This window comes from Atta cephalotes (assembly GCF_000143395.1).
Source record: "Atta cephalotes unplaced genomic scaffold scaffold00002, whole genome shotgun sequence".
NCBI classification, from domain to species: domain Eukaryota; kingdom Metazoa; phylum Arthropoda; class Insecta; order Hymenoptera; family Formicidae; genus Atta; species Atta cephalotes.
In genome coordinates this window covers 671059-689487 of record NW_012130066.1, presented here as the reverse complement: position 1 = coordinate 689487, position 18429 = coordinate 671059, and the positions used below count along the sequence as shown (strand labels likewise).

At 30.7% G+C, this 18429-nt stretch overlaps 4 protein-coding genes across 4 annotated transcripts; 1 reads left to right on the top strand and 3 right to left on the bottom strand.

Annotated features, from left to right (window-relative positions):
- The first annotated feature begins 929 nt into the window (after positions 1-929).
- On the top strand, positions 930-2624 carry LOC105622520. The gene is made up of 4 exons (XM_012203939.1): positions 930-1214; positions 1331-1679; positions 1753-2057; positions 2316-2624. Exons 1-4 carry the CDS (start codon positions 930-932, stop codon positions 2622-2624), a joined length of 1248 nt encoding a protein of 415 aa, XP_012059329.1.
- Positions 2625-3315: 691 nt separating this feature from the next.
- LOC105619362 (cilia- and flagella-associated protein 20) lies at positions 3316-4342 on the bottom strand. The gene is made up of 2 exons (XM_012200886.1): positions 4067-4342; positions 3316-3842 (listed from the first exon to the last, which is right to left on the bottom strand). Exons 1-2 carry the CDS (start codon positions 4340-4342, stop codon positions 3537-3539), a joined length of 582 nt encoding a protein of 193 aa, XP_012056276.1. The 3' UTR covers positions 3316-3536.
- A 5142-nt stretch (positions 4343-9484) lies between these two features.
- LOC105619351 (double-stranded RNA-binding protein Staufen homolog 2) lies at positions 9485-12895 on the bottom strand. The gene is made up of 7 exons (XM_012200874.1): positions 12843-12895; positions 12204-12412; positions 11533-12132; positions 10772-11322; positions 10165-10690; positions 9887-10095; positions 9485-9745 (listed from the first exon to the last, which is right to left on the bottom strand). Exons 1-7 carry the CDS (start codon positions 12893-12895, stop codon positions 9485-9487), a joined length of 2409 nt encoding a protein of 802 aa, XP_012056264.1.
- A 2320-nt stretch (positions 12896-15215) lies between these two features.
- LOC105619340 (15-hydroxyprostaglandin dehydrogenase [NAD(+)]-like) lies at positions 15216-17937 on the bottom strand. The gene is made up of 6 exons (XM_012200863.1): positions 17842-17937; positions 17654-17780; positions 17388-17494; positions 16389-16562; positions 15692-15864; positions 15216-15339 (listed from the first exon to the last, which is right to left on the bottom strand). The coding sequence occupies exons 1-6, from the start codon at positions 17935-17937 to the stop codon at positions 15216-15218; spliced, it is 801 nt and encodes a 266-aa protein (XP_012056253.1).
- Positions 17938-18429: the final 492 nt, after the last annotated feature.

The following is an 18429-nucleotide window of genomic DNA, read 5'->3' as shown; positions in this document are numbered from 1 at the left end:
GCTTTCTTTTTAGCATAAATCAGTAACAGAGAAGAAAGATAAATTATAAGAGAACATTAAAAAAATATACCTTGTTAACTACAATTAATTATTTACCTTTTATAATTTTTCTCGTTGTGGAATGGCTATCGATGTATTGCCCTGAATTTAGATCCCAATGTAAAATGCACTTCGATTTATCGAAAATATTTATTGCCTTGCCATTTTTGTCGTAATCGCGATAAATAACGCGATAAATAACGCGCAGAGAAACAAATGCGGATGAACAAGGAGGAACATAACCTCTAAGAGTTCCTCTCCGGATTCCAGAATAAAAAAAAAATCATGGAAACAGTTGTCAAATTCTTGTTGTTTTCCACTTACACATTCTACCATAGAAAAAAGGAAAGATCATGTTGAAATATTCGGGAAAAATTAAAAAATTGCGGTAACTTTTTGGAGAAGTTATATACTTCTCCAAATACTTTTATCTCCGGTAAGCGGACCGTTCAGTAGATCGAATTTACATTCGTACAGCGAATTTGATTAGGAATAATCAGAAATTGCTGACAAATCAATTGATTCGCATTAAGTTCTCGTTACTCTCGTTTTAATAAGCAAAATATGATATAGTTTGGCGTATTCATGGTTTGGAGTATTTTGACATAACCTGATAATAGATTGACAGTAGAAGCCGAGTTCGTCAATGCAGATTCCACTCTATTTTTGCTGGCAATTCGCGTCAATTGTGTAGTGTCAACATGTCAAAATTGCTTGATTTGTCATCGTATTTTGTTGATATAATTTGCTATATCTCTACTAAAATTCTGCCAACAGAATACGCCAGAACCTATCCATCACATCCATAGTCTCTGTTGGGAAAATTTATAGTAGACATTTATGACAGAATCTGTTCTTAATACTTCTGACTTAATATTTCTTGTGAGAATATGTCGAAGTATGAGATCTGTAGATACATGCCACTGTTGTACAGCGTCGCTAACAAGCCATTGGATCTATGGTCAAAACATGTATCCTTTGGTGGCAAAGTTCGTAGAGTGAGCGACGATCTATTACATGGAGATAAAGTAATCGAGATCACCGGACCTCATGACAACACGATTCCCACGAACATAACTATTCCTGCCAAAGCACTAGACATTCTGAACATAAAACTTCCTGTTCTCGTATTAGTTGTAAAGAATTTGAACTTGTGGTTCAAACTGGAAGTTCAAGTATATGCTCTTTAAATTTTATGATAGATATCGTAATTATTCTTAACCTTATTATTATAACTGTATTATAACTGTAATATTTTAATAATGATTCTCTATCTTTAACACATATGAAGATAATAGATAAACAACAATATCGGAGAAGATTCTCCTTTATGACCTACAATGTTGAAAGACTACCAAGCATCAATGCAAGTGTGGCTAGTATTCCATTGAGATTAGATGACTGTTGGAACTTCTTAGAAATAAATCTTCAGAGTCTATGTCACCAAGTGTATAAGACGGATTACGAGGCTCTACAAAGAGTAATGATCTATCCAAATTGTCTTTTAAGAAGAGTGTATCTACAAGATCGTCATTACAATGATGATGAAACTCATGTTGAGCTACATCAAGCTGTTTTCAATATGTTAAAGCAGGGAATCAATTTCGAAAAGTCTTGTCAGATGGAAGATTGTTACACAGGTTTTATAAATTTTCGAAGAAATGTGAAATATATACATATATTAACATATATTTATTTCTTTTTGGCTTTTAGGACCTTTAGAGCAATCTGATTTGAATTGTTTTGTTAAAGATTCTAGTAGTACATCGTTAATAAAAGTGGATTCATGTAAAACCGTAGGCAGCATGGAAAAACTGAAAAGTAATCTATCGATGAACTTAAATTTATACAATTCTGATACATTAAAAAGGAATCACATGTCACTGGATGCTTTAAACGATGCAATAAAAAAACAACATGTTTTTAAAAGACAAAGTGAATACTTCACAAAATCTCTAGTAAATGATCCAGTTATAGAAAATAAATTAGAAAAAGATAATAGTGATATAACAGAAAAAGTAAACCAACATTATGCAATGAAAACACATAAGGCAGAAAATTCTTTATTAAATATAAAAATTAATGATCATACGTCGCGACCTGCGTCTTCTATCAATTTAAAAATAATGATGAAGAGCCAATATTTTAAAACACATATCAACGAAATATTATTCAAAGATAGAATTCCAAAACGTCTGCAGAAAATTCGGAATGCAGGAGATACATATATTAACTTAATGAAATGTATGTTAAATGATAACGCTAATAAAATACAGATAGGAAAAAATAATTCCACGATAGCAAAATTTAAAGTAGATGCCATGAGTTCTTCGTCGTCTTTTAAACCTGATCTATCTGAAAATATTAAGCTTGATAACATAAATAATAATGTGTTCGACATTCCAAGCAATAAATGTATTCATTCCAAGCATAAATATGTAAAAGAGAGTGATAAAAGTATCATCAATCGTTTAAGATCTTTAGTTAGTATCGAGGAAGATGCTGAAAATTTAAATGAAAATGTATCCATAAATAAATGTATTTCATCTCTAATCGAGAAAGAAGACGAGAACTGGACGAAATGACAAGGCATGTATTTAACGATGAATAAAACTTACATATCAAATTTTATAGCAATAGATTATTCCGCGAACAAGAAATTTCTCGAAAAATTACAGGATAAAGAACTTACCGTATACATAGAATTATTATTATATGACAAATAGCGAAGAAACTTTGGTCAAGAAAAGTTTACGAACAAAGATGATATACAAATTAATGTATTATTGATTAGCAATAAATTTAACTGCTTTTTAGCAGATTATTTGAAAAAAATAGAATTTTAAAAATATATAAACAGGAAAATACAGTGAGAGCAAAAAATATTCATACATAGAAATTTTTTATAAAGTTTTATTTATAAAAAATTTAACATTAATTAGCAATTTTATACAATGAATATATTCTGTTCTATAATTAATACACATCTTTTTCGTATATATAATTTTTTTAAGAAACATAGTCTATTTTATTATTTATGAATAAATTGTTAATTACCCAGCAAGAAATGATCGATTAAATGTCGAATCGATGTGATGTTGAAATCATCGTATCAATATCAATTCGATATCAATTCGATGACTCATTTCTCGCTGGATATTTATTTTTTTAAAATAAAGTTTTTTTAAAACTATTTTCTCTGTACGAATACTTTTGCATTCATTGTATGTATTTTTTTTCCATATAAGCAAAATTACACAATTCTTAATACATAAATTGCATGTACATGATTTATATTCTATTAAGTTAACATTAACTTTAATGAATATTATTAATTATATTACTTGCAATTGTTTAAGCAGCGTATAAAATTAAAACAGCCTTCAATAAATTATTTTTTATTTTGAAAGTAATTCGAAGAAATTTTAAAAAAAAAGTTTCAATTGAACAACTCTTCTTTCTTTTACTAAAGAGGCTCGCATTTTTTTCATTAATTATCAACATTTTGCTTTATTTTGAATGGGCAAGAATAATTTAAATTCTGCCGGCAATTCGTCCTCTGAATATAATCGATCCGAAAAATACACTCGCCGTATCCTACAATTAGCATGAATTTGGACTCTCAGTGTCTCGACATAATTTGTCCCATAAGCACGGCGAGTGAAGTCAGCCAAATTGAATTGTATTTGATTCCATCCATCGTCCAATCTCATTGGCATTGTACATATGAATGGTTTCACTCTCGTCGTTGATTGATAATTACTTGCACGAAATCTGCGACGTACATTTTTGTCATCAATTATCTGTAATATGTAAATTTTTTTTATATTAAGAGAGATTGAGCATTTAATGAACGAAAAAATTCATAAAATTTCTTAAATATATTAAATATTCTTTTAGAATGACACAGATCATATAAGAACAATTGACTCGTAATGAATAGATTTTGGATTTGTTTAGAGTCTCCAAATTAAATTAAATACTTTTCCCTTAATTTTTCCATAAATTAGTATAATAAGAACCTCACTTGAACCTCAAATGTGAAATACTTCTTTAGATTCTTGATAATCATCACCAAAAAGGGCAACTTTATGCCCAAAGTCTTCCTTGGATCTGCAGGACATGTGATATATGTTGTACTAACATTGCTGCCTAGTATCTCCAGGACAAGGCTTTGAATATCATTGTCAGTGATCCTCTTGATATGTCCATTCCTCACTTTCTTGTCCCAGATTTGCAGGGGCTTGCTGCCGATGCTATACAGAATGGATAGAAAACCACTTTGGAAGGTGTTCTTGAACATTTTCAGATTCGTTTGGGATCCCGCTGCTCTGAGAATTTTCTTATATCAAGGCTCTCTATTTTCTCGTCAAACCTGCAATATAAATTAATATGATGAATTCGACCGATTCCTCGGCGTTGATCAAACATCGCAACTAACCTTCTTCCATCTTAGTTAAGTTAATAAAACTGTGCTAAATAAATCCCGGAGTGGATCAAGGCACCATCGACACAGAAAAGATTAAGCTGAAAATACGTTATGGGTGACGATTTAAGAAATTCATGTTTATATTTGAAATAATAAATTTTCCTTTGTGCATCGATTGTTTTACTTTAATTCATCTGAATCCATCGTTTTACGAGTTGTTTCTTACGAAATATTAACGGCGATTCTAACCTATAATCGACTGTTTGATCGATACATTGTTCCACAAAATTCGTATGAATACATTAACATAACCGGAAGTGCTTCAACTTGGACGTCAGACCTCAGAATAGCAAGCTAAAATTATTAGACTACAAGTATAAATTTAATTTAGATTGCATTTATTATAATTCTTTTATATTTTTTAAGGTTATAATAATTTAAAAACTAATGACAATATACCATTGCAGTTCACCATTGCGAAGACAGTGATAGACTTTTCGTGGCAAACCGTTGAACTACGATGTCCATTTCTTTATCTCGTCTAATAAGGAAGAGATTCTTCATTTTTTAGCTTAGAATAAGTAATAAAGTATGTTTCAGATATTTTAATTTATACTTTTCAGACAAATTTTTTTTATTTAGGATAATTTTTCTCAGAATTTTTGATGTGAATTAAAACACTTTTCAAAAACGCTGAAAAAGTCTCGGTTCAATTTATTTTTTATCTTTTTGTAATTCCAGAATTAGAAAAGCTATTTATTTTGTTCTAATTTTAGAATCAGAAAAATAATAAGTTATTTAAACCGAGATTAAAGTTAATTTTACATTGAGAAAACTAGATCTTAAAACTTTTTATATATGTGAATTTCGAAATATTGTAAGATTTCCATTCTATGATTTCTGAAAAAATATTCTAAACTTTTTCAGATCTTATAAAATTTTTATTAAAAATTATAGAGAGAAAATGAAGAGTTCTTTAAATCTTAGAATATTTCAGAATTTACATACATAAAAAATTTTAGAAAAAAATAGATTTTTTTCAGCAATTTCAATTTGTATAAAGTACCTAAAGTACCTAAGAAATTTTCTAAAAAAAAAAATTTTTCTAAAAAAAGTATAAAATTATTCAAAAATTTTTAAATTTATATAAAAATTCTAAAAAATTCTAAAAAATTGTATGAATAATTCTGAGAAATATTTTCACCAGTAAGATTTTAAGTTTTATTAAAATAAGATGTATCTATGAAATTTTTGTAGCAATTAAACAAATTAAGAATGTGCATATTAAAACCTTAGGTATATCAAATCTCACAAATAGTTACCAACTAAACTGATACTTGATGAAGGATATTTTATTCAAACGAAAAGCCTGAAATAAGGACAGATAGAATAAAATATTCTTATATTCGTGTGCCACCTTGTCATGCGTATATTTGAAACGCACAGTAAAAAGGCCATATACATGTACGTGAAACCTTTCTACAATCGTTCTCATCAACGTCAAATACAAACTGATGCGGATAGAGGAAAGCAGTAGATTCCTATACGTCGTACAATTCACTTTCGAAAATGCAATTAAAGCTTCATCGGTATGAATGATCTCCTCGATCGTTAGGACGCATTCATTTAAGGAGCAATCATTCTTCTCGATAGATGTTGTCGAGAACTCGCATTACGCAATTGCGTTTTATACGTACGTTACAGCAAATCGTTACAAACAAATTGTTTTACTTAAAATGTAAATCTAACATAATCGGAACTACATTACGGTATCGTATACGGTTACTTTCTTTCATGCTCGGCATTGCCCTATAAAACACAATATTCCTAGAATGAATATTAAAAAGGATAAATAACATTCTGGGATGAACTTATCATTCATAACGTTCGCGTGCATCATTTCATCCTTGTTCAACATACATTTGATAATAACAAAGGTGAAATAATACTTACGAATGTTGTGAATGTTAAGTGAAACCCTAAGAATATTGTGTGCTTACAGAGTGATTCCGCCAACTGAAAAATTGCGAGAAGTTAATTGTATATTTTACAGAAGCTTTACATAGTAATGTTGTAACATGATGAAACGGCAGCGATCACTTGATCTTCCTTATACTAACCGAAAGTAAGCAAACATAGCGGTATTGTATGTGCGATGGCATTAAAACAAAATGACGGAACGAAATATGGATTACGCATGAAACTAATATTACACATTATTCTTCTTCTTCCTGACAGTGTCGACATATTAATTTGTGTTTCCTCAACACCTTGCGGATCAAGTCAGACAACGCAATTGACTTCTCAATGCGAACGAGCGAGTTTTTTTTTCTCTCTTCAAAGTGTCGAAGGATTTCGGTTTCCGGTATCTCGGTAAATTGATACGTTATATTCGCTTATCTATTCGTTAATATTAACTATACGATATTACAGTTCGTAACGTGAAACTGTTCCTTTTCTCTTTCTCTTGTAGCGTATGCGACTAATGATTTAATTTGAATCTTTATCTCGCTTATTTCTTGAAAAACTATATGTATATAATGGAATCTACCACTGCGTCTTGTAATACTGAATGTCACATGAACAAGAAAGGCCCACTTATAAAAGCGATCGGCAAAACAAAACCCAGCTAGAGTCTCGAAGAGTCAATAAATAATTTTTTTCCAGCAAATATCTCAAACAAACCTCCATTTAATGGACAGATCCATCATTTTCACGCGAACATTTCTTACAAATTTTCAATATACCGAGTATCGGGCATTATGAATAAAAATGCACACGATTTTAGTGAACAATAACACAGTTTACTAACCGTTATAAAACGTTTATGTAAACCGTTTGTATTTATTGTTTAATAAATCGCATATAATACAAGAGCAATGAATAGAAGATAGTCGCTTGGTTTTGAGAATACCGGTACAAAACTCTGTGTCGTTACACCATAAAAGGCAACGTTCAATCAGTTTACATGGAGACGCATAGAACTTTAAATCAAAAAGTAAAAGCTACATCATGAATATTCAGAGTTTGTACCGTTTCTCAATGTCTATCTTCATTCATTATTAAGTTTCTTCCACTCTAGTATTCTTATTCGTTTTCCGACAATAATACAAAATTCACCGTTTTTTCAGGATTATTTCTCAGCAAAATTAAAATTTCGTAATAGTCCGGACGCAACGGGACAAATTTTGAATTATTGCCTTCTCTTCTTTTTTTTCTCTTTTTTAGATTCATCAAAATTTCCGACGCAACATATCATTACTGTCTACGTACGAACGATAGGTGTACGGAAATTTCTATTCCCTTCGCTTCTCAACCAGACAAAATTCGCCATTTTCAGGCTATGTTTCTTATCGCAATTTAAAACAACTTTAATAGTCTTGACGTAACAGGACAAATTTTTTTATTACTATTTCTTTTCTTTCCATTTTATATTCGCTGAAATTTCCTATACAGCGTATCATTACTTCTTATCCGAATGACAGATGTATGGAAATTTCTATTTTCCTTCATTTCTCAATATTTTACGATACATGAATATGTAACCCCAGGTTGCTTCTGGCCCCCGTAGAAAAGCAAATTGGGGCATAGGGACAGTGTATATCGCATTACGTATGTTTTACCAATTTAAACGTTAACTACTTAATCTTTCACACGTATTTCTAGCGCACGTAGCCAGAGTTTACTCTGGAAAAATACGTGATTTTATGTATAATTTTTATGCGACTCAATAGAAATAGATTTTTAAATTGCTTTTTTTTTTTAATAAAGCGATGAAAAAATATACACACAAAATATATAAAATCAATTTCGAACATCCGAGAATTAAAAAAAAGAAAAAAAAGAAAAACAATCATTAATTAAACAAGACATTATTTATTCATGATGTGTGTGGAAGCTAAGATTCAATTGAAAAATTAAGAGATGGTCGCATTTCATCTCCAGGTCGTGTTGCTTTACTTAACATTTTCCTATAGTGTTCATTATATATTATAGATTGATCCTAACTGGAGAATGACCATTTTGAATCATCATAGATAAGTATATTAATATTGTGATCCTGTCAATGAAAATGTGTTACAATAAATACAATAGTTATACATATTTGTCACTGCTAGGATCGCAATCACGATCAAACACCAATAATTCCTTGCGATTCCATAGCATTATTAATTTTGCAAGAGTTGTAATATATGAATCGTTCAATGATATGCTATTTATAACAATAGATTGCCAATAGTCACAAAAACTTATCAATGTTTGTTGTGACTAATCAGACGTTTCTAGTCATTAAACGAAAGAATTCTTACATAATTATTAAATACATATCGCTTATTGGTGCTTGAACGGCATTTCAATATAATTAGGACACTGCAAAAGCTCAGGAAGATTTCTTACATACTAATAACTAATTAAAATAATTTTATATATTGATTCAAATTTATATTCGATGATTATTTTAAATAATTTTATATAAGCTGATTCAAATTTAGATTCGATCTGATTTTTCATATCATATTTCAGTAATGTAAATAGTATATAGCAATTCAATAAATAACAAACATATAAAATGAAAAAAATCTATATCATGCACAACGCTTTATTTAATTCATCGATGAATTTTTCTGAAGTACATATAAATATATTTTTACAATTACAAATATAGCCAGATTATTGTGTAGCAACCTTTTTCAATATAAATTATTATATTGGAAAAAAAGATTCACACAATGAGTTTTTTTTAATAGATCAGATTCCTTAAAGGAATCAGATTTAGTAAAAAAAAAAATGGTTAATACAACTGCGGCTGAGACTCTCTTGGAGTGCAATCGAAGAAAAAAGTCTCTGTCGAGGAATATCATATCTACAAATGAACTGGCAATAAATGAACAATAATTAACGTTATCAATTTTGTAAAGAATTTTGTAACAATGAAATTCATTTAACTTCCTTTTGCGGTGTCCTGGAGAAGCATAAATATAACTCAACATTACATATGTCTTAAGCGCTACTCAGTTACTTATCGATAGCTCCATCCATAATGTTATTTTTAACTTGAATGCTAATGTGTATTCCATCACCAGATGCACCTTTGTCCTTCTTCACTTGTGCTGCGTTCGAGGCATTATCAAGTCCCAATTTACTAAGTGTACGAAGCGCCCTTAGAGCCGCTTGATTGCGACTTGCGGTTATTGTTGCTCCATTACCATGACAAACTTGCGGTGGATCAGTGCTTAGCGACACAAGTGATAAATATTCTTTGTTTATAGATACTCCCTAGAACATTAATGAAAAATAATGACTTATAATTTATTTGATGATATGGCAACATCATCATTTCGTGTTCACACTATGTTCCATCTTAATTAATTAGCATTATTTTAATATTCTTTTAATACTGATCAAACGATCGATTACCTTAGGAAAGTCGCTAAATTCTACGCTGAAATTAAATAACTGAGATAAATAATGCAATTGATCCTTGGGCGAAACACCAGCCGTATTCTGCTGTTGCTGTTCGCGCAACTCTTCAGCGACTATTTGTACGCTGGGTCCATTCCCCAGTTTAGATTCTTGACCTCCGTCCACCAGTAAAAGACCAGGTACTAATTGGCGGCCTATGGAACCTAGAGACGATAAAATTTTAAAATTTATCGAACACAGTTCTGTATACAATGGTCGATGTTTTTCCTTACCTCCTACCGAGTGAGGTTGAGTGTCATTCATTTGTTCGTCTTCGAGAAATGTAACTTTTCTAGGCTTTGACTCTGTGTTCTCGCTCTCTCCCGTCTTTATGGACGGTTTTGAGGGTTGCGGCGACGGTTTACTATATCCCAATTGCGCCAAGAGAGCCTCAGCCGCAGCTCTCTTAGCCAATTTTTTGTTAGGTCCGATTCCTTGGGCAGAGTGCTGACCCATTGTCACTTCCATGACAAACTCTCTGCGTCTTGGTGCGCCCTTCTCATCTATTAGATTGTAAACTGGCTCCCTCTCTCGTTTCGCCTGTTGAATCTGAACTAGCCGAGAAACCGGATTGACCTCCTCCGCGGCTTCATTCTCCGCACGAGGCTCTTGATAAACTTTGATTAAGTTTCGAGATTTCTTCTTCGTCGCTGGTGGCTTACGTTTAACTCGCATTGATCGGTTCTGTATGGTAGCCGGTAACGGAGGAAGACGCTTCAGTTCGTCTAACATCAATTCAGCGGCGCGTTTCTTCGATACCTAAGAAAACAGGAATAATACAAGCATTTAAAATTGCGTCATTATTTATCATTCTTTTACATGAAAAATTTGAGAAATTACTTTTTTCGAGGATCCTTCTCCCACAGTAACCTTCTCGCCGACGGTGCATTTTGTCATGAAAGTTCTTATGTGAGGTTTACCACTTTCGGATACGACTTCAAAACTGACTGGCAGTCCACGTTTCAGAGCAGTTTCATGAACAAGAGATACAGGACTTTTCAACTCAGCGTTTGGATCGTCAATGCCACCCAACGTACCGTTCTCGTTAGTATTATTGGTATTTGCGATCTCTTCTGGTAATGGCAACTGGCGTAATTGTTCCAAGGCTCTGCTAGCAGCATCGTGACGTGCAGCTTGGCCTGTTAAACCTCTACCTGTGAACTCGCGTTCACCCACCTTCAGAGTGACAAGATACAATCCCTGAAGATCCGTATGAACTCCACGATTGTACGCGATACGCGGATTGTACATTCGTGGAAAGTTAGCACCGAATCCATGTGGCATAAATTGATGCTGCAATGCAGCTGGAGGAGCTTGTCGGAACGTATAAACAGTTGGTTCACCTCGTTTCATTGCTAATGCGTTCAGTTCGACGGTGGGAGGCAAATGTCCTGTAATCCAAAATAGCACATTTAGAAAGAGCAATTAAATAGTATTGGAAAGATGTGTAGATTTTATAAACATATAGTTGTACATAAATCGACATTATTTTGCATAATTAACATTTACAATTACTTACATTAAAAAAATAACATTCCAAATTGATATTATAATATATTATTGCATCACAATTCAATGCATGTAGAATACATAATAATTACCAGAACCTGTTGGACATTTGCCCAGATGGCCAATTCTCATGGCCTTGGTGGGCTTAGGTGGAGGTTGACGATACCAAGTTTTCGTCAATGCTTCGGTCGCTGCGCTATGTTGAGCCTTTTTTATACTAGGACCTTCAGCGACATATTCCTCTTCACCCAGTTTTAGTGTCACTGTGAATCTCTTTTTGTGCGCCGGTCCTTGCTCGTTGGTCAGCCTATATTGATGTTGAATCCTATTGAATCTTGCCAACTCGTTTAACAAACACATAGGTGTTTTTTCTTTCATGTTTGCCAAAGCTGGATTAGTCGCGGCATGATTCTGACCAGATGCATTGTCATCTCTGGACTCTCCATTGGCATCGTTCGTTATCGCTTTCGATTGATCCACATTTGGTTGTTGTGGTACATGCTGCGGCTGTTGTTGCGATTGTGATTGTTGTACTTGCTGTTGTGGCTGTTGCTGCTGAGGAGATTGATTCTGCTGATTATTCGGTTGCTGCTGCTGTGGCTGTTGCTGATGTGGATATTGAGGTTGCACATTTTGAAGAGTCACAGAAACTGTATTTGCTTGGTCCTTCATGCTAACGCTAACCATGGTATCTGAAGTTAAATATTTCAAATTAATTATGATAAGAACAAGAATCTAATTTTCATTGTGTACGTGTACTTACTGTTAGTACTGTGCGTATTCATACCCATCAACATTGGCTGTCTTGGATTTCCATGCGGCGGGCCAGGATGCTGCATGTGATGCATATGCTGTTGATGGGGGGGCATGGACAGTATTGGTTGATGTGGATTCCGATGTGGTAACAAATGCTGCGGCTGATGTAGCTGGGGCATGTTAGCCTGCTGCATAGGCCGCATTGGTCCTGCCATTCTATATTCATTTTTGTTTGATTACAAATCTTATTAAATAAATTCCTGTTTATATTAATTTTCTATAAGAAATATAGCAAATATGTTTCTATTATATATAAATATATTTAATCTTTTTTTATAATAATTCTCTGAAATAATAAGGAAACAATTTCAACAAATAACAACTTAACAATCTTAATTCTTTAAAAATTTTCTCATATATGTAGACATTACAGCATACAACATATCATTAAATCAATAAACAGAATCATTAGAAGATTTCTTTATCAATTTTTAATCATTTATACAAATATTTACACAAATATAAAATTCTTTATTTCAATTCTACATAAATTCTAAATTCTACAAAAAAATTGTATTCTTAGAATAAACTAATACTTTTTATTTCATTGTCGTAATAACATAATATTTGATTAGAGGATATTAACCTGTTGTGATCTCGAAGCTGATTTTGCATTGCGTGATGTTGATGACGTAACATCTTATGAAAATCTACGTAGACAAACCTGTAAAATGAAAGCACAAATTCAATCCTATTTTAATGTATTTTAGATGACAGAATCGCATGACATATATAAACACATTTAAAGATTTTTATACCTGTGCTATGTAATCAATCGATAAGATAATCAAATTTTCGATCATGTTCAAATATATAATAAATTTGTCTTTTGTATATTGATAAGTCTCACATAGCAATTAGCAGACTATAAACTCTTCTTCTGCTGACTTTGCTAATCAGTGAGCAAGAGTACAAATAAATATTTCATAATTATCAATAAACAAGCAATTAACAGTTGACAAACTATACCGTTTGTTGATCTTATTAATCAATAAAGGAGAATACAACTCCGAGCTCTCTCAGTTATTCTAAAAAGGTCTACTTCAAGTTTATGCCTAAAAAAAAGGATCTGCTCCGAAATTTACTCCGAAATGTAGTTTCCAGCGTACGCGCGGTATATCCTCTTTTCCGCATTGAGACGCGAATCGCGAGGTATATAGATTTACAGCGGAAAATCCGATCAAGTTTAGAAGACGTCGAAGACGATAGAAAGTGATAGCAAGACGATATAACCTTCCTGCGGGAAGGGCGAGCCGGTATAACGAGTGGTTTATTACACGAGGGATGCGATCGTCGCGGCCGCGCGCAATTTCGTACGCACGATCGCGTGCTCCGGGTTGCGATCGTCGATCTTTCTATTTCTATAAATAAATTCCGTCTCCCGATGGAATGGGCTTGGTCCGGCGGCGACAACGGCGGCGACGTGCCCATCCGAACAATCGGAGCCACGCCGCGCGTGCGGCACGTACACCCTTTTTGCTCACTTTTCCCCGCACTTACCCGGTCACGTTCGCTCTATTTCGCGGAAATTTAGGGCGTGTCGCGCAACACAGTGAAATTTCCGGCGAAATAGACCCGCTCCGACGAAAACGAACACCGCCAGGCCCTTAGCACGGCTATTGGCAAACAGTAAAGAAAAGTACTCGGTAGACTAAAATGCGGCCATTTTGATGTGGAGCTAGCGGCAGAGTGTGACGTCATCGATCACATTCTGACCGACGATGGGTACACAACTTGTGAGGAACAACAGAGATAATTAATGCGATAAAAGAAATCAAAAACCTCTTTGTTGATTCCCTTTAAGTCTCTCTCTCTCTCTCTCCTTTTGATCGCATTTGAAAAAGGTAAACACACTTTCTTTCCTATGACTTTTGCAACCGTTCGAAAAGCTGTTTATATATAATTGCGATTGTTGAGAAATCGCTTATAATTATACGCAGAACGGAACGGTTGAAGTTGTGTTTATGTTCGTATTTAAACTGTCTAAAGAAATTTAAATTAATGCGTGACACATTATTTATCACATTTATGGTAAATAATGTGATAAATAATAAATTGACGAGAGAATTTTTATAATATAAGTACGATTAATCTTTATTCTTTGCATCTAAAATTACAAAAATAATATACAATAATATAATTTACAAAATATAAATATATTATAAAATATTGCAAAATATTAATATTTTGTAAATATTGTGTGTCTGAACTTTTATCAGTTTTAAAATATCGGTTTTTTTTCTTATCTCCTAATACACACGATTGAGTCATTTGAACGAATACCATCATGTATTCAGTATATATTTGTCTCTTTAAAATATTAGAACTACTTATAACTAAATAATGATCTATATTTTTTTCCTAAAAACACATTGGCATGTAAAATTAAAGCAAATGTATTTTTGTTGGTCAAACAGATGCCAGCATAATCCTCTTGTATCAGTATTTATTTTAGTTTTAGGAATGAATAACATTTATATAATAATATAAATAAATATTAATAATGTAAATAACTCTTTTTTATAAAAACATGTTTTGACATATATCTTGCATATATAATGTATATTATTTTATACATTTATTTTTATTTTGCATAAAAAATACATATGTTGTAATATAAATATATTAGATATTGTAAATAATTTGAATCTTAGTTATTATCTGCTTTTTTTAGTATAGTAATAAATGTCTGCATAATTCCGATGTCTAATAATTATACATTTAAAAAATTAAAACCGTAATAAAAAAAAATCTAACAACCCTTTTATTATATAATACTAGCTTTTTAAGGTCTCGGTTTATACGTGTCACTGAAAAAAATCTGAAAATCATGTTAGTTCGAATAAAATTGATGATCAATACCGAGATGTCGAGACCCTAAAAAGGATCGTTTCAGATGTTTAGATTTTCAAGTTTGTTGTCTCTTAAAATTCTTCAAAATAGAATATCTTGAAGAATTTTAAGAGACAACAAACGGCGGTAATTTGATCATACATGGTGGCTCATTATTCTTAATAAGCCAAATTGATCCATTTTTACCCATTTGAATTGTCATGACTATAGATTGTGCCACATGCACCGCACTGTAACAAATATATTATGTTTCAGAAAAGATATTAATATAATTTTCATGTTTTTAGTAATGATATAATAATAATATTATTAATAATAATAATATTAATGATTCTCTTATCTTTTTCTTATATTATATATTAATATGTGTATATTTTTAGTACTAATAACAATATCATAAATATCATAATAAAATATAATAATAAAATATCATAATAAAATAATGAATAAGTATATACAATAAAGAGAGGCGGTATTCCTCTCTATCAAAAGTAATAGTATGTCCTAATTATGTATAAATTATGGCATACATGGTTTCTAAGATTTATATATAAATATATTTCTATTATGTTTTACACTTACGATTGAGGATTATGAAAATCTTTGGCTAGCTCCTCAAATTGCTCCTCAAATTTATTAAAAATATCTTGATCGATAATATTTAAGAGGTTATAGTCTTTCTCTATTATCATTGCAGTTATTGTGAAACTAGGACATATCGTAAGAATACGAACTCCTGTTTTGTCATAAAATTTCTAAAAAAGATGTTACGTTAGTAAAATTTTTTATTACTTTTTATTGTTAATATAAAGTATTTTAATGATTTGAACAATTTATTAAAATTATAAGAAAATAATATAAATAATATATGCAAAATTATATTTTTAAAAGAATTTTGAAATATCTTTTTCTGAATAAAATTATTTCACGTCCGGTATCGAACTTGCATGCAATTACATCAAAACAAAAAACAAATAGCCTTTTTAACAAAATTTGTCGTATATAAATTTAAAAAAAACATAATAATATATCTCTTAATAATAAATATGTTCAAAAGAACTTTTTGATATTCAAATATATAACAAATATATAAGGCAATTGAAGATATTTTTTTAGATATTCTTTAATCCTTTAACAAAATTAGAATATTTTTAAAACTTCTTTTATTATCTGTATTTTCTATTCTTTCTTTCAAACAATTAAAAAAAATACAGCATTTGTAAAAAAAATTTACGATAATATTGTAAAAGTTCTTCCTACTTTACGAAATATAAATTACCTCAAGACAGAGACCAAATCCGACGACAGCATATTTAGAAGAACTATATACCGGACATAAAAAGAAAGGAGTAAGACCAGCCAAAGACGCTATATTTACTATTGTACCTCCTTTGCCACCTTTATGTTTCCCCATGTAATCCATGCCTAACATTGAGCTGCGAATTAATGCTATCTGTAGAAATAATTAAAGTATATAATAAAGTATATAATAAAGTATATTAATAAAGTATATAATTGATTTATATATATTTATAATTAATCAAATTATAAATATTTATAAAATTATGTATGTTTAATAAACATATATATAATAATAAACATATATACTGATAAATTTTATAAGATATAAAACATGTTAAAAACGAGAGTTTTCTAATAAAGAAACTTTATGAAGACTTTTGTTATTTTTAAAAGTTTTTGGCGTCGCAGAATTCGATTTTGGCCTCAGAACTAAAATTCAGATATCAAAAAAATAATTTGATATTATATATATAAATATCGCTGTTCTTGATATCGCTAAGTTTGAATGCATTATAAAAATGTCAAATTTTAGAAGGTAATAATCTATAATATGAAGGAAAATCTAGTATTATGCGAATCGTAATCGAGAGTTTTGAAATCAATAGATAGGTATTGTTTATGTAACATTTATGTGCTTCAAATAAAGAAAGATTGGAAATTTAGTTACTTTCAATTAATTCCCTAAAATAGAATTTTATAATAATCACATTATTTAAAAAAATTTTATCCGTTATATTGGATTTATTTTTAGTTTTTTTAATTTTGATCTCAGAATCAAATAAAGTATTATCAAATTATCTTATGTGCCGAGTTTCATGAAAATCATACGAACAATTTATATAATAAATAAAAGGAAGTTTAAATGAGTTCATCTACAGATAACTAATATATTTATTTAAAATAGTTTTTCAGAACTCTTACTAAAATAAGTAAATTATTTGATTAACTAGTAAAAATTTAGTGCTTTATTACTCACAATGTTAATAGAAAACATTTGCTCGATGTGACGGTCATGACATATTCCAGCATTGTTAACAAGTATATCGAGTCCATTAAATTCTTTGATAATTTTCTTGAAGATTTCTAAGGATTAAAATAATCGGTTAATAGTTACTTCTCTAATTTAATGGATATTTCGTATTTAAAAATATAAAATAAATCACAATTATTGATAATAAATTATTAACAAAAAATAGACTGGTAAAAAATATTTAAGAAATATTTAAGAAATATGACAATTACTACTATACTCTTCCACGTTTGTTACATCAACTGGAAAGAAAATGACGCGATCTTTTCCAAATTTTTCTTGCAAAGTCACTGTCGCATTATAACAACGTTCTAACGGTAAATCGATGATGGCGACTTTCTAAAAATTAATAAATTAGATGGGAATCAATTCTATTTTTTTATTTTTAATTCTAAAATACCTTTGCGCCTTTATGTAATAAATTTTCGGTAATGTAGTAGCCAATGCCGGACCCAGCACCCGTGACTATCGCCGTTTTATTTTGTACGTTGTCCATTATTTAAATATTATCGCGTCAAAAGGATTAAGTATCGAAAGGATTAGATACAGAAATAAATGCTTGGGTGCGACGCTTTTATATATCAACAATCTGATTGGCGCATAGTTAAATTATAAGATAGATAAATGTTTAAAACTTGCAAATATCTAACTTCCACACTTAATCACCAAATGATATTCTTGATATCTATGATAATTAGAAGCTGTATTTAAATGAGTTTACGCGCAAGTTTAAAAGATTTTGAACTTTAAATTTATGTTGCATATATTTAGTAGAAGCAGGCATTCAACAAAAGCAAAAATGCAAATGCGTGAAAACAAATATATACTACAATAGTATATAGTATATATAATTAAATTTAAAATACGTACAATGACAATCAATTTAATAAAATTAATAAAAAGAGTTATTTTTATAAATATTATCTGTGTTAATAACAGGACTTTTTGAATAGGACTTTTTTTGATATATATATATATATATATATAT